Source organism: Conger conger, chromosome 9 (genome assembly GCF_963514075.1).
Source record: "Conger conger chromosome 9, fConCon1.1, whole genome shotgun sequence".
Taxonomy (NCBI): Eukaryota; Metazoa; Chordata; class Actinopteri; order Anguilliformes; family Congridae; genus Conger; species Conger conger.
The window spans coordinates 59,345,931-59,358,430 of record NC_083768.1 but is presented as its reverse complement, the minus strand read 5'-3'; the positions used below and the strand labels follow the sequence as shown (position 1 = coordinate 59,358,430).

At 53.2% G+C, this 12,500-nt stretch overlaps 1 protein-coding gene across 4 annotated transcripts in view; it reads right to left on the bottom strand.

The window, feature by feature from the left end:
* The window catches only part of anln (anillin, actin binding protein), a 26,369-nt gene that overhangs the window by 6,539 nt on the left and 7,330 nt on the right, over window positions 1-12,500 (bottom strand). For 2 of the 4 annotated variants that reach the window (XM_061256239.1, XM_061256241.1), the window contains exons 5-20: window positions 12,496-12,500; window positions 12,215-12,396; window positions 12,014-12,097; window positions 11,584-11,689; window positions 10,977-11,069; window positions 10,230-10,474; window positions 9,768-9,904; window positions 8,045-8,186; window positions 7,521-7,656; window positions 6,370-6,564; window positions 4,511-4,637; window positions 2,095-2,143; window positions 1,683-1,736; window positions 972-1,016; window positions 606-641; window positions 350-371 (exon numbers count right to left, since the gene is read on the bottom strand). The exon at window positions 12,496-12,500 is cut by the window's right edge and continues 326 nt beyond it. In XM_061256239.1, the coding sequence (XP_061112223.1) occupies window positions 350-371; window positions 606-641; window positions 972-1,016; window positions 1,683-1,736; window positions 2,095-2,143; window positions 4,511-4,637; window positions 6,370-6,564; window positions 7,521-7,656; window positions 8,045-8,186; window positions 9,768-9,904; window positions 10,230-10,474; window positions 10,977-11,069; window positions 11,584-11,689; window positions 12,014-12,097; window positions 12,215-12,396; window positions 12,496-12,500 (1,658 nt within the window). The remainder of the gene's footprint in view (window positions 1-349; window positions 372-605; window positions 642-971; window positions 1,017-1,682; window positions 1,737-2,094; window positions 2,144-4,510; window positions 4,638-6,369; window positions 6,565-7,520; window positions 7,657-8,044; window positions 8,187-9,767; window positions 9,905-10,229; window positions 10,475-10,976; window positions 11,070-11,583; window positions 11,690-12,013; window positions 12,098-12,214; window positions 12,397-12,495) is intronic. The other 2 variants (XM_061256240.1, XM_061256243.1) reach the window with 1 other exon arrangement.

Sequence of the window (12,500 nt, the reverse complement as noted above, 5' to 3'; positions counted from 1 at the left end):
CGGACTTTTTAAACTTTAAAAACTACACAGAAAGAGACTCCATCGTTGGCTAGCGGGAGTTCTATGGCGTCGGCACAAAATTGTGTCCAATATTGTAATTTGGCCAATAATTTAATTGAAAAAATGTATACATTTTAATTCATTTTTAAAATCATCTGATATGCAACGCAGTTTGGAGAAAGGTAGTGCAAAGGTTTGCTCAGGAGACAGGACTGCGTTTGAGGGGGAAATCCCACGGTTTCAAACCACATCCTCAGTCTCATGACTCAGTCTGGTGAACGCGATGGAGGACCCTCGTTCAGGAGGAGCCCACCTGCTTCACAGGGGAGCAGAGATCAAAGAGCCTTACCTGGAGTCTGCAGACCGCTCTTCTGCAGAGAGAGAGAGAACACCAGTATTTATCTGCCAGCTTCACACAATTCAACATAACAGACCCCCCCCCCACCCCCGTGAACTTAGCCTGAACTGAACGTTTTTTTGCACACATAACAATCTACAATGTACAATATTGTTCTGATATAGTTACAGATATTCACACGGAAAGCAAACAAATTGCAGAATACTACATTAAAACAAACAAATATATAAGAGGTGCTGGGACTCACTGTGATGGAGGTGAGCAGCCGTTTAGGAGTGATGGCCTGTTGAGAAATTTTTCATTTGCTTAAAATCTGCTTAAAAACCGCTCAAGACGCCAAAAGATATCTCCAGTTTTACAGATACAGGGGCAGAAACCACACCTGTGAGAACACTGATCTGAACATTCTACCACACCTTCCCAGGGTCCCTCACCAGGTGCAGCTCAGTTCGATAAAACAGTGGAAAACCTATGATCACCAGGTCCCTGCCCAAGGGACTACAATTCCAAGTGGTGCATGGTGATGACCTCACAATGGGTAGTGACATCACAGTGGAGGGAATTAGTGAAAGGAGGTTGGAGCACGGTGATGATGTCAGTGAGAAGTCCGTACCGAGAAGCAGGCCTCGTGGACCTGATGAACATGCCGCCACAGAATCTGAACACAGACAGTGTTCAGTCACGTTAGACACACAGAATCTGAACACAGACAGCGTTCAGCCACATTAGACACACAGAATCAGGACACAGACAGCGTTCAGCCACATTAGAGACACAGAATGAGGACACAGACAGCGTTCAGTCACATTAGACACACAGAATCTGGACAGACAGCGTTCAGTCACATTAGACACACAGAATCTGAACACAGACAGCGTTCAGTCACATTAGACACACAGAATCTGAACACAGACAGCGTTCAGTCACGTTAGAGACACAGAATCTGAACACAGACAGCGTTCAGCCACGTTAGACGCACAGAATCTGAACACAGACAGCGTTCAGCCACGTTAGACACAGAATCTGGACAGACAGCGTGCAGCCAGGTTAAACACACGGTAAAAGCTGTGTGCAAGGAATCAGCCGCTATGACGATGCAAACTCTCCCCTGTCACCACCTCCTCACGACCCTGCATGCGCTCCATGACCACAATCCAACACTGTCAGTTCAAAGTAGTGTGTGTGTGTGTGTGTGTGTGTGTGTGTGTGTGTGTGTGTGTGTGCAAGAGACAGAGAGAAAGAAGGGGGAGGTTGGCAGTGGGGATCATTCTGGGAGGGGCAGGAGGGATCGTTCTGGGAGGGGCAGGAAGGAATATTCGATTACCTTTGATTTGTTGGCCTTCTTCTTCTTGTCGGAGCACAGCTCCCTCTTCTGGACCTGCGGGGGACAGGCAGGCTTCACACCAGTGCATTCTGGGAATGAATCCACTTTCACACACGCGTAAAGCACCTTTTTAATGAATAAGAACGTATGGATAATACGTGGATGTTTGGCAGGTATGGTGCCCAGCCACACCACACCGCTACAGGTCAAAAACCTGCTTCTAAAACAGGTCGTTTAGCTCAGCGTCTCACACCAACTGATGGATGGTACATGAGAATTTATTTTTCAAATTTTATACAAATTATGTAAGAATTTAAAAATTCTTATAAATGTAAATGTTTTACTACATTTCCCTTCAGAAGAATGTTCCCAGCCCCCCAGTCCCAGTGCAACAGTAAACCCTGCAGCTTACCAGGCAGTAAACCTCCACGTCGATCTCAAAGTCACTGGACACCTCTGGGCTGTGAGCATTAAGAGGACAGCTTAGTATCTTACAGATTTACAGATGCAGAGTGTGTGAGCATGCGGGGACTCAGGCTGAACATGGTGGAGCGAGTGTGTGTGTGTGTGTTGTGGGGACTCACAGGCTGAACATGGTGGAGAAGCTGAGTGTGTTGTGGGGACTCACAGGCTGAACATGGTGGAGAAGCTGAGTGTGTTGTGGGGACTCACAGGCTGAACATGGTGGAGAAGCTGAGTGTGAGTGTGTTGTGGGGACTCAGGCTGAACATGGTGGAGAAGCAGAGTGTGAGTGTGTTGTGGGGACTCACAGGCTGAACATGGTGGAGAAGCTGAGTGTGAGTGTGTTGTGGGGACTCACAGGCTGAACATGGTGGAGAAGCTGAGTGTGAGTGTGTTGTGGGGACTCACAGGCTGAACATGGTGGAGAAGCTGAGTGTGAGTGTGTTGTGGGGACTCACAGGCTGAACATGGTGGAGAAGCTGAGTGTGAGTGTGTTGTGGGGACTCACAGGCTGAACATGGTGGAGAAGCTGAGTGTGTTGTGGGGACTCACAGGCTGAACATGGTGGAGAAGCTGAGTGTGAGTGTGTTGTGGGGACTCAGGCTGAACATGGTGGAGAAGCTGAGTGTGAGTGTGTTGTGGGGACTCAGGCTGAACATGGTGGAGAAGCTGAGTGTGTTGTGGGGACTCACAGGCTGAACATGGTGGAGAAGCGGAGTGTGAGTGTGTTGTGGGGACTCACAGGCTAAACATGGTGGAGAAGCCGAGTGTGAGTGTGTTGTGGGGACTCACAGGCTGAACATGGTGGAGAAGCCGAGTGTGAGTGTGTTGTGGGGACTCACAGGCTGAACATGGTGGAGAAGCAGTGTGTTGTGGGGACTCACAGGCTGAACATGGTTGAGAAGCAGAGTGTGAGTGTGTTGTGGGGACTCACAGGCTGAACATGGTGGAGAAGCTGAGTGTGAGTGTGTTGTGGGGACTTACAGGCTGAACATGGTGGAGAAGCTGAGTGTGAGTGTGTTGTGGGGACTCACAGGCTGAACATGGTGGAGAAGCTGAGTGTGAGTGTGTTGTGGGGACTCACAGGCTGAACATGGTGGAGAAGCTGAGTGTGAGTGTGTTGTGGGGACTCACAGGCTGAACATGGTGGAGAAGCTGAGTGTGTTGTGGGGACTCACAGGCTGAACATGGTGGAGAAGCTGAGTGTGTTGTGGGGACTCACAGGCTGAACATGGTGGAGAAGCTGAGTGTGTTGTGGGGACTCACAGGCTGAACATGGTGGAGAAGCTGAGTGTGAGTGTGTTGTGGGGACTCAGGCTGAACATGGTGGAGAAGCTGAGTGTGAGTGTGTTGTGGGGACTCAGGCTGAACATGGTGGAGAAGCTGAGTGTGTTGTGGGGACTCACAGGCTGAACATGGTGGAGAAGCGGAGTGTGAGTGTGTTGTGGGGACTCACAGGCTGAACATGGTGGAGAAGCCGAGTGTGAGTGTGTTGTGGGGACTCACAGGCTGAACATGGTGGAGAAGCCGAGTGTGAGTGTGTTGTGGGGACTCACAGGCTGAACATGGTGGAGAAGCAGTGTGTTGTGGGGACTCACAGGCTGAACATGGTTGAGAAGCAGAGTGTGAGTGTGTTGTGGGGACTCACAGGCTGAACATGGTGGAGAAGCTGAGTGTGAGTGTGTTGTGGGGACTCACAGGCTGAACATGGTGGAGAAGCTGAGTGTGAGTGTGTTGTGGGGACTCACAGGCTGAACATGGTGGAGAAGCTGAGTGTGAGTGTGTTGTGGGGACTCACAGGCTGAACATGGTGGAGAAGCTGAGTGTGTTGTGGGGACTCACAGGCTGAACATGGTGGAGAAGCTGAGTGTGAGTGTGTTGTGGGGACTCACAGGCTGAACATGGTGGAGAAGCTGAGTGTGTTGTGGGGACTCACAGGCTGAACATGGTGGAGAAGCTGAGTGTGAGTGTGTTGTGGGGACTCACAGGCTGAACATGGTGGAGAAGCTGAGTGTGTTGTGGGGACTCACAGGCTGAACATGGTGGAGAAGCTGAGTGTGTTGTGGGGACTCATAGGCTGAACATGGTGGAGAAGCTGAGTGTGAGTGTGTTGTGGGGACTCACAGGCTGAACATGGTGGAGAAGCTGAGTGCGAGTGTGTTGTGGGGACTCACAGGCTGAACATGGTGGAGAAGCTGAGTGCGGGTGTGTTGTGGGGACTCACAGGCTGAACATGGTGGAGAAGCTGAGTGTGAGTGTGTTGTGGGGACTCACAGGCTGAACATGGTGGAGAAGCTGAGTGCGGGTGTGTTGTGGGGACTCAGGCTGAACATGGTGGAGAAGCTGAGTGTGTTGTGGGGACTCACAGGCTGAACATGGTGGAGAAGCTGAGGGCGTCTCCACTCAGAGCACTCCTCGTGCTGGCGAGCGGCGTGGCCACGGTGTTCTCCGCTCCGGCCCGGATCATGATGAAGAAGTAGTAGTTGGCCGTTTCTGCGGGCGATTCGAGACGAGGTCAGATGATGGTGAAGATGAACCAATCAGACAGCAGCTCATGAAGCTTCAACAAGTCATGTTCAACAGCGCTCCCGGTTTGTGGGCAGCTAAAGGCTAACGTTCTGCAGCATACCTGGTTTGTTGGCAGCTAAAGGCTAACGTTCTGCAGCGTACCTGGTTTGTTGGCAGCTAAAGGCTAACGTTGGGCGGCGTACCTGGTTTGTTGGCAGCTAAAGGCTAACGTTCTGCAGCATACCTGGTTTGTTGGCAGCTAAAGGCTAACGTTCTGCAGCGTACCTGGTTTGTGGGCAGCTAAAGGCTAACGTTCTGCAGCGTACCTGGTTTGTTAGCAGCTAAAGGCTAACGTTCTGCAGCGTACCTGGTTTGTTGGGAGCTAAAGGCTAACGTTCTGCAGCGTACCTGGTTTGTTGGCAGCTAAAGGCTAACGTTCTGCAGCGTACCTGGTTTGTTAGCAGCTAAAGGCTAACGTTCTGCAGCGTACCTGGTTTGTTAGCAGCTAAAGGCTAACGTTCTGCAGCATACCCGGTTTGTTGGCAGCTAAAGGCTAACGTTCTGCAGCATACCCGGTTTGTTGGCAGCTAAAGGCTAACGTTCTGCAGCGTACCTGGTTTGTTGGCAGCTAAAGGCTAACGTTCTGCAGCATACCCGGTTTGTTGGCAGCTAAAGGCTAACGTTCTGCAGCGTACCTGGTTTGTTGGCAGCTAAAGGCTAACGTTCTGCAGCGTACCTGGTTTGTTAGCAGCTAAAGGCTAACGTTCTGCAGCGTACCTGGTTTGTGGGCAGCTAAAGGCTAACGTTCTGCAGCGTACCTGGTTTGTTGGCAGCTAAAGGCTAACGTTCTGCAGCGTACCTGGTTTGTTAGCAGCTAAAGGCTAACGTTCTGCAGCGTACCTGGTTTGTTGGCAGCTAAAGGCTAACGTTCTGCAGCGTACCTGGTTTGTTGGCAGCTAAAGGCTAACGTTCTGCAGCGTACCTGTTTGTTGGCAGCTAAAGGCTAACGTTCTGCAGCGTACCCTGTTTGTGGGCAGCTAAAGGCTAACGTTCTGCAGCGTACCCTGTTTGTGGGCAGCTAAAGGCTAACGTTCTGCAGCGTACCTGGTTTGTTGGCAGCTAAAGGCTAACGTTCTGCAGCGTACCTGTTTGTTGGCAGCTAAAGGCTAACGTTCTGCAGCGTACCCGGTTTGTTGGCAGCTAAAGGCTAACGTTCTGCAGTGTACCCTGTTTGTTGGCAGCTAAAGGCTAACGTTCTGCAGCGTACCTGGTTTGTTAGCAGCTAAAGGCTAACGTTCTGCAGCGTACCTGGTTTGTTGGCAGCTAAAGGCTAACGTTCTGCGGCGTACCTGTTTGTTGGCAGCTAAAGGCTAACGTTCTGCAGCGTACCCTGTTTGTTGGCAGCTAAAGGCTAACGTTGGGCAGCGTACCTGGTTTGTTGGCAGCTAAAGGCTAACGTTCTGCAGCGTACCTGGTTTGTTAGCAGCTAAAGGCTAACGTTCTGCAGCGTACCTGGTTTGTGGGCAGCTAAAGGCTAACGTTCTGCAGCGTACCTGGTTTGTTGGCAGCTAAAGGCTAACGTTCTGCAGCGTACCTGGTTTGTTAGCAGCTAAAGGCTAACGTTCTGCAGCGTACCTGGTTTGTTAGCAGCTAAAGGCTAACGTTCTGCAGCGTACCTGGTTTGTTGGCAGCTAAAGGCTAACGTTCTGCAGCATACCTGGTTTGTTGGCAGCGGAGCAGATGAAGTCGGCCTTCAGGGGGAGGCGGAGCTCCTGCAGGGTGACCGAGCCCTTGGAGGCGGAGACTCCGTCATCATCCTGGGCTCTGGAGGGGGCGGAGCCTTTCCTCTGACCCGCGGGGCCCTCCCCTTTCAGACGGTCAAGCTCCGCCTTCAGGGCGGATCTCCTCTCAGCTGTGAACACGCACACAGGCGTCAATCACCATACGCAGCAGTCACAGCAGTGTGTGTGGTATGTGTGCAGTGTGTGTGGTATGTGTGGTATGTGTGCAGTGTGTGTGGGGTGTGGTATGTGTGCAGTGTGTGTGGTGTGTGTGCAGTGTGTGCGGTGTGTGTGGTATGTGTGCAGTGTGTGTGTGGTATGTGTGGGGTGTGTGTGGGGTGTGTGGTATGTGTGCGGTGTGGGGTGTGGCATGTGTGCAGTGTGTGTGGGGTGTGTGTGGTGTGTGTGGTATGTGTGCGGTGTGTGGGGTGTGGTATATGTGCAGTGTGTGTGGTGTGTGTGCAGTGTGTGTGGGGTGTGTGTGGGGTGTGGTATGTGTGCAGTGTGTGTGGGGTGTGGCATGTGTGCAGTGTGTGTGGGGTGTGTGGTATGTGTGCAGTGTGTGTGGGGTGTGGGGTGTGGCAGTGTGTGTGGTATGTGTGCAGTGTGAGTGGGGTGTGGGGTGTGGCATGTGTGCAGTGTGAGTGGGGTGTGCAGTGTGGTATGTGTGCAGTGTGTGTGGTGTGGGGTGTGGTATGTGTGCAGTGTGTGTGGGGTGTGTGTGGGGTGTGGTATGTGTGCAGTGTGTGTGGGGGGTATGTGTGCAGCGTGAGATGTGTGCAGTGTGTGTGGTGTGTGGGGTGTGGTATGTGTGCAGTGTGAGTGGGGTGTGGGGTGTGGTATGTGTGCGGGGTGAGTGGGGTGTGGTATGTGTGCAGTGTGAGTGGGGTGTGGGGTGTGGTATGTGTGCAGTGTGTGTGGGGTGTGGTATGTGTGCAGTGTGTGGGGTGTTGGGTGTGGTATGTGTGCAGTGTGTGTGCAGTGTGGTATGTGTGCAGTGTGTGTGGTATGTGTGCAGTGTGTGTGGGGTGTGGTATGTGTGCAGTGTGAGATGTGTGCAGTGTGTGTGGTGTGTGTGTAAACTCACTGGCGATGAGCAGCAGTCTCTCTGCCTCAGCCTCCACCTGTGAGCCCTTGCCGTGCTCCTGGTCGGTGCAGCAGTTCAGCGCCTGGCTGGCCTGGTGGATCACCGTCTGCTGCATGTTCATCTCATTACTCAGCACCTGCAGCGGATTGGACAAACACACACACAGACGTCCTCTGATTGGTCAGAGTCTGATGTCCATTTAGCAATGCCTCCGTCTAGACTACAGGCTCATCCCAATCCTTCATTTCCCTCCTCCCCCTTCCTTTCCTAGTGTCTGTTCCCGCCCCTAGATCCAGCCATTAGGGGAGCCCGGGGAATCGAGAAAACGGGAATTGGGCAAACGGAATTCCCTTGCTCCTTACATTACATTACATTATTGGCATTTGGCAGACGCTCTTATCCAGAGCGACATACAGTTGATTCGACTAAGCAGGAGACAATACTCCCCTGGAGCAATGCTCCAAAGGATGCGCTCATGTTTTCTTGCACGTGACAGATTTGATGCCGAGGCCACGCCCACCCACCTTCATCTTCTGCTTGATGTTGATGTGAGGCGGGCGCACAGGCTCCTCCCCCTTCTGAGGGACGTCCTCCTTCCTGACGATCACCTGACGCACGTGAGGGCGCTCCGCCTCCTTGATGCGGGTGGACCGGTACGCATCGATGCTGGGGACACAGCAGGGCTTTAACCCAACGCCACCCACACAGACAACCCAACGCCACCCACACAGACAACCCAACGCCACCCACACAGACAACCCAACGCCAACCACACGGAGACAACCCAACGCCACCCACACGGAGACAACCCAACGCCAACCACACTGAGACAACCCAACGCCAACCACACAGACAACCCAACGCCAACCACACTGAGACAACCCAGCGCCAACCACACGGAGACAATCCAACGCCAACCACACGGAGACAATCCAACGCCAACCACACGGAGACAACCCAACGCCAACCACACTGAGACAACCCAACGCCAACCACACTGAGACAACCCAACGCCAACCACACAGACAACCCAACGCCAACCACACTGAGACAACCCAGCGCCAACCACACGGAGACAATCCAACGCCAACCACACGGAGACAACCCAACGCCAACCACACTGAGACAACCCAACGCCAACCACACAGACAACCCAACGCCAACCACACTGAGACAACCCAGCGCCAACCACACGGACAACCCAACGCCAACCACACGGAGACAACCCAACGCCAACCACACGGAGACAACCCAACGCCAACCACACGGAGACAACCCAACGCCAACCACACGGAGACAACCCAACGCCAACCACACGGAGACAACCCAACGCCAACCACACAGAGACAACCCAACGCCAACCACACAGAGACAACCCAACGCCAACCACACAGAGACAACCCAACGCCAACCACACAGACAACCCAACGCCAACCACACAGACAACCCAACGCCAACCACACGGAGACAACCCAACGCCAACCACACAGAGACAACCCAACGCCAACCACACACAGACAACCCAACGCCAACCACACAGACAACCCAACGCCAACCACACGGAGACAACCCAACGCCAACCACACAGAGACAACCCAACGCCAACCACACAGACAACCCAACGCCAACCACACAGACAACCCAACGCCAACCACACAGACAACCCAACGCCAACCACACAGACAACCCAACGCCAACCACACAGACAACCCAACGCCAACCACACGGAGACAACCCAACGCCAACCACACTGAGACAACCCAACGCCAACCACACTGAGACAACCCAACGCCAACCACACGGAGACAACCCAACGCCAACCACACGGAGACAACCCAACGCCAACCACACGGAGACAACCCAACGCCAACCACACGGAGACAACCCAACGCCAACCACACGGAGACAACCCAACGCCAACCACACAGACAACCCAACGCCAACCACACAGACAACCCAGCGAACACCCGCCAAACACACTGAGACAACCCAGCGAACACCCGCCAAACACACAGAAAACCCAGCGAACACCCGGCAAAGCTACGTACAGGCCAATCTAAATGAATGACCTTCTCAAGGGGCGGAGCCTGGGCATACTCATGCAATCAAGCTGCAGTCCCACAGCGCCAATAAGCAGCTGACACGGCACCCGTCAGGCAGGCCTGGTTTAAAGTAGTATGCGTTTCAGGGGGGCGGGGGTATCTGTAGGGCGGGGGTTCCTGTAGGGCAGGTGGGGGGCGGGGGTACCTGTAGGGCAGGTTTGGCTCCTCGCTGCCCCCCTGGTCCTGGAGGGCGTGGAGCACGCGCGCTCTCTGGAAGCGTGAGGGGCGGGAGGCGCTGTCGGAGGGGCTGCTCTCACAGAAGGAGCCGGCCGGGGTGGAGGTCTGCCGGGGGGGAACATTATTGGCATAGTCAAACACCGACAATACACTACACACACTACACTATACACACACTATACACTACGCACGCACGCACCCACCCACCCTGAGGGCTGGCAACCATAGGTTTTCCACCCTGCCCTGAATTTTAGCCTATCTTTAGCCCAGGCATGCATTTAAACCATGAAAAAATACTTTTAATCCAGACTTCAACGTTACGTAATTTGCTTATACTTAGCTTCTGCCACGCTATTTAACTTCACCCGAGTTTGACTACAGAGTTTCTTATATTTGACTACACATCCCAGAATCCTCCAGCAGAACCCACCATCAGCTTGATCTCGGGGCTCTTCACCACAGCAGCGACCGTCTCAGCCAGCGGAGTCAGGAGGGACATGGAGGAGATGTTCAGGGGATCTTGATCTTCATCATCATCCTCCTCCTCCTCCTCCTCCTCCTCCTCCTCCCTCCGTTCCTTGCTCTCCTCCAGGACTCCCTCGAACAGCTGGTCGATGACGTCCGAGCTGTTCTGCCCGTCCACGTTCATCTCGATCTCGCGCACAACCTCGCCCGCTGCAACCGCAACAAACCCTCCAATCAGATTACAGCTGCCATGGAACAGAGGTCAGTATCCAATGAGAGCGAAGAGCTCAGCACAGCCGTCCAAATGTCAGGATGGATGCCGCTAAACAAGACACTCGTTCAACTGGTGCGCCAACATATTCACTTTTTTTTTTTTATGTTCACCATGAATGTTAGCAAACGTTAGCAGTTTGCAGGCTGCAGATGGGGAAAAGACACATTTGCTCTTACCTTCAAAATAAATCACGGGGACGAATCAGTTGGCCGGCATTGTTTGACCGAAGCCGCATCCATTTGTATTAAAAATGCGTTTAAATGAAATGATTTGATCATATTCACCACAAAGTCGTTCAACAGTAACCGTTTGCGGTAAGCAGTTTGAACGTTTGCCGTGCTGAACCCACATCAGGACTACTCAAATCTTAGAGGTTCTTCGCGTTCAAATCAGACCAGCCTTAACAGTAATGTCTAAAGGAGACGGGACTACACATACCAGCATGCACCTCTCTCTCCTCATCATCATCACTAGACTCTTCAACCCTCTTCTCCATTGGAAACTCTTCTCTCTCCAAAGCCTGAGGTTCTTCTGAAAACAAAAGCATGGGAAGAGCCGTGAGTGTCTGGTTGGAGTGAGAGAGAGAGGAGGTAGTGGATTATTGGTTTATTAGTCGTCTTTTATTGGACTTACATCTTCTGATGCAGTCTCTCATCCACTAAGACGTTAGAGATGCTCTTCTGCATACCACTGCTGTAATGTGTGGCTATTTGCGTTACGGTCACCTTCCTGTCAGCTTTGACCAGTCTGGCCATTCTCCTCTGACGTTTCATTAACAAGGTGTTTCTGCCCACTGAACTTTTTTTGTTTGTTTGTTTGTTTGTTCGCACCATTCTGCCAACACTAGGGTCTGTTGTGCATGAAAATCCCAGGAGATCAGCAGTTTGAGACACTCAAACCACCCTGTCTGGCACCAACAGTCATTCCACGGTCAAAGTCACAGCTGAACCGTGACCACGCCTGCATGCTGAGGACAGGATCTTGGGAGAGTTGTAAAACGTTGTTAAACATGTGAGGGAGAGATACCAATGGAAGGATAGTGCACCTTTGGGGCTGGGTTCAGAAGCAGTGCTCCTAGTGTCCACAGGTGGCGCTGTGGGTTCCTCCTCAACCGGCGACTGTACGGTTTTGATCTCCACGGACTGCTGCTCCTACAGGGGTGCAGACCGTCAGCACAGCTTAGCATAGCGACACAGACCACACAATGGCTCATATCAGGGCCAGCATAGCGGCACCCTCTGCGCCAATCTAATACTGGATAGTCAGCATAGCCAAGCACAGCTACACCACTCAGATTAAGTCTCATCAGAAAGCTAGCACAGCATAGCATAGCATAGCATGGCATGGCATAGCATAGCACAGCATAGCACCCTCTGTGCCAAACTAATATCAGACTGGTAGCATAGCTCCATCGGTTAGAATAGCGCACATCATATTGCTAGCCTAGCCTGGCTAGGAGCCGCAGCGCTACGCACCTTAGCGGCGTCTCGGTCGCTGCTCTTCCACACGTTGCCCTTCTGGAAGCGGCCGCGGATTTGGGCGAGTTCTTTCTCCCGCTCCTGAAACGGACGGACGGACGGACGGACGGACATGAGATTACAGAAACGTGCACACCGAAGGTGTGAAGGCGGGCTGATGTGTCTCTGCGTCTCGAGGAGTTCGGCGGCGAGGCGCACCTGTTTCTGCTTGAGGGCGAGGTCGGCGGTCGCCGTGACGACGGGGGCGTGGCGCAGGCGCTCCTGCAGCAGGCGGTTGCCGGGGGCGACGGCAGGCGAGGCGTCGGCCGGGCCAGGGGAGCCCTTGCCGGAGGAACGCTCCTGACACCGCTCCCCGAAACGCTCCAGGAAGGACTTCACACCTGCCAATGAGGGACAGATCCCATCATGCACCGGGACAGGGCCAACCAATCACCGCTGGCAGTGCCCGTGCTCTCTGCCGACATGGCGCAGTGACTCACCGGGG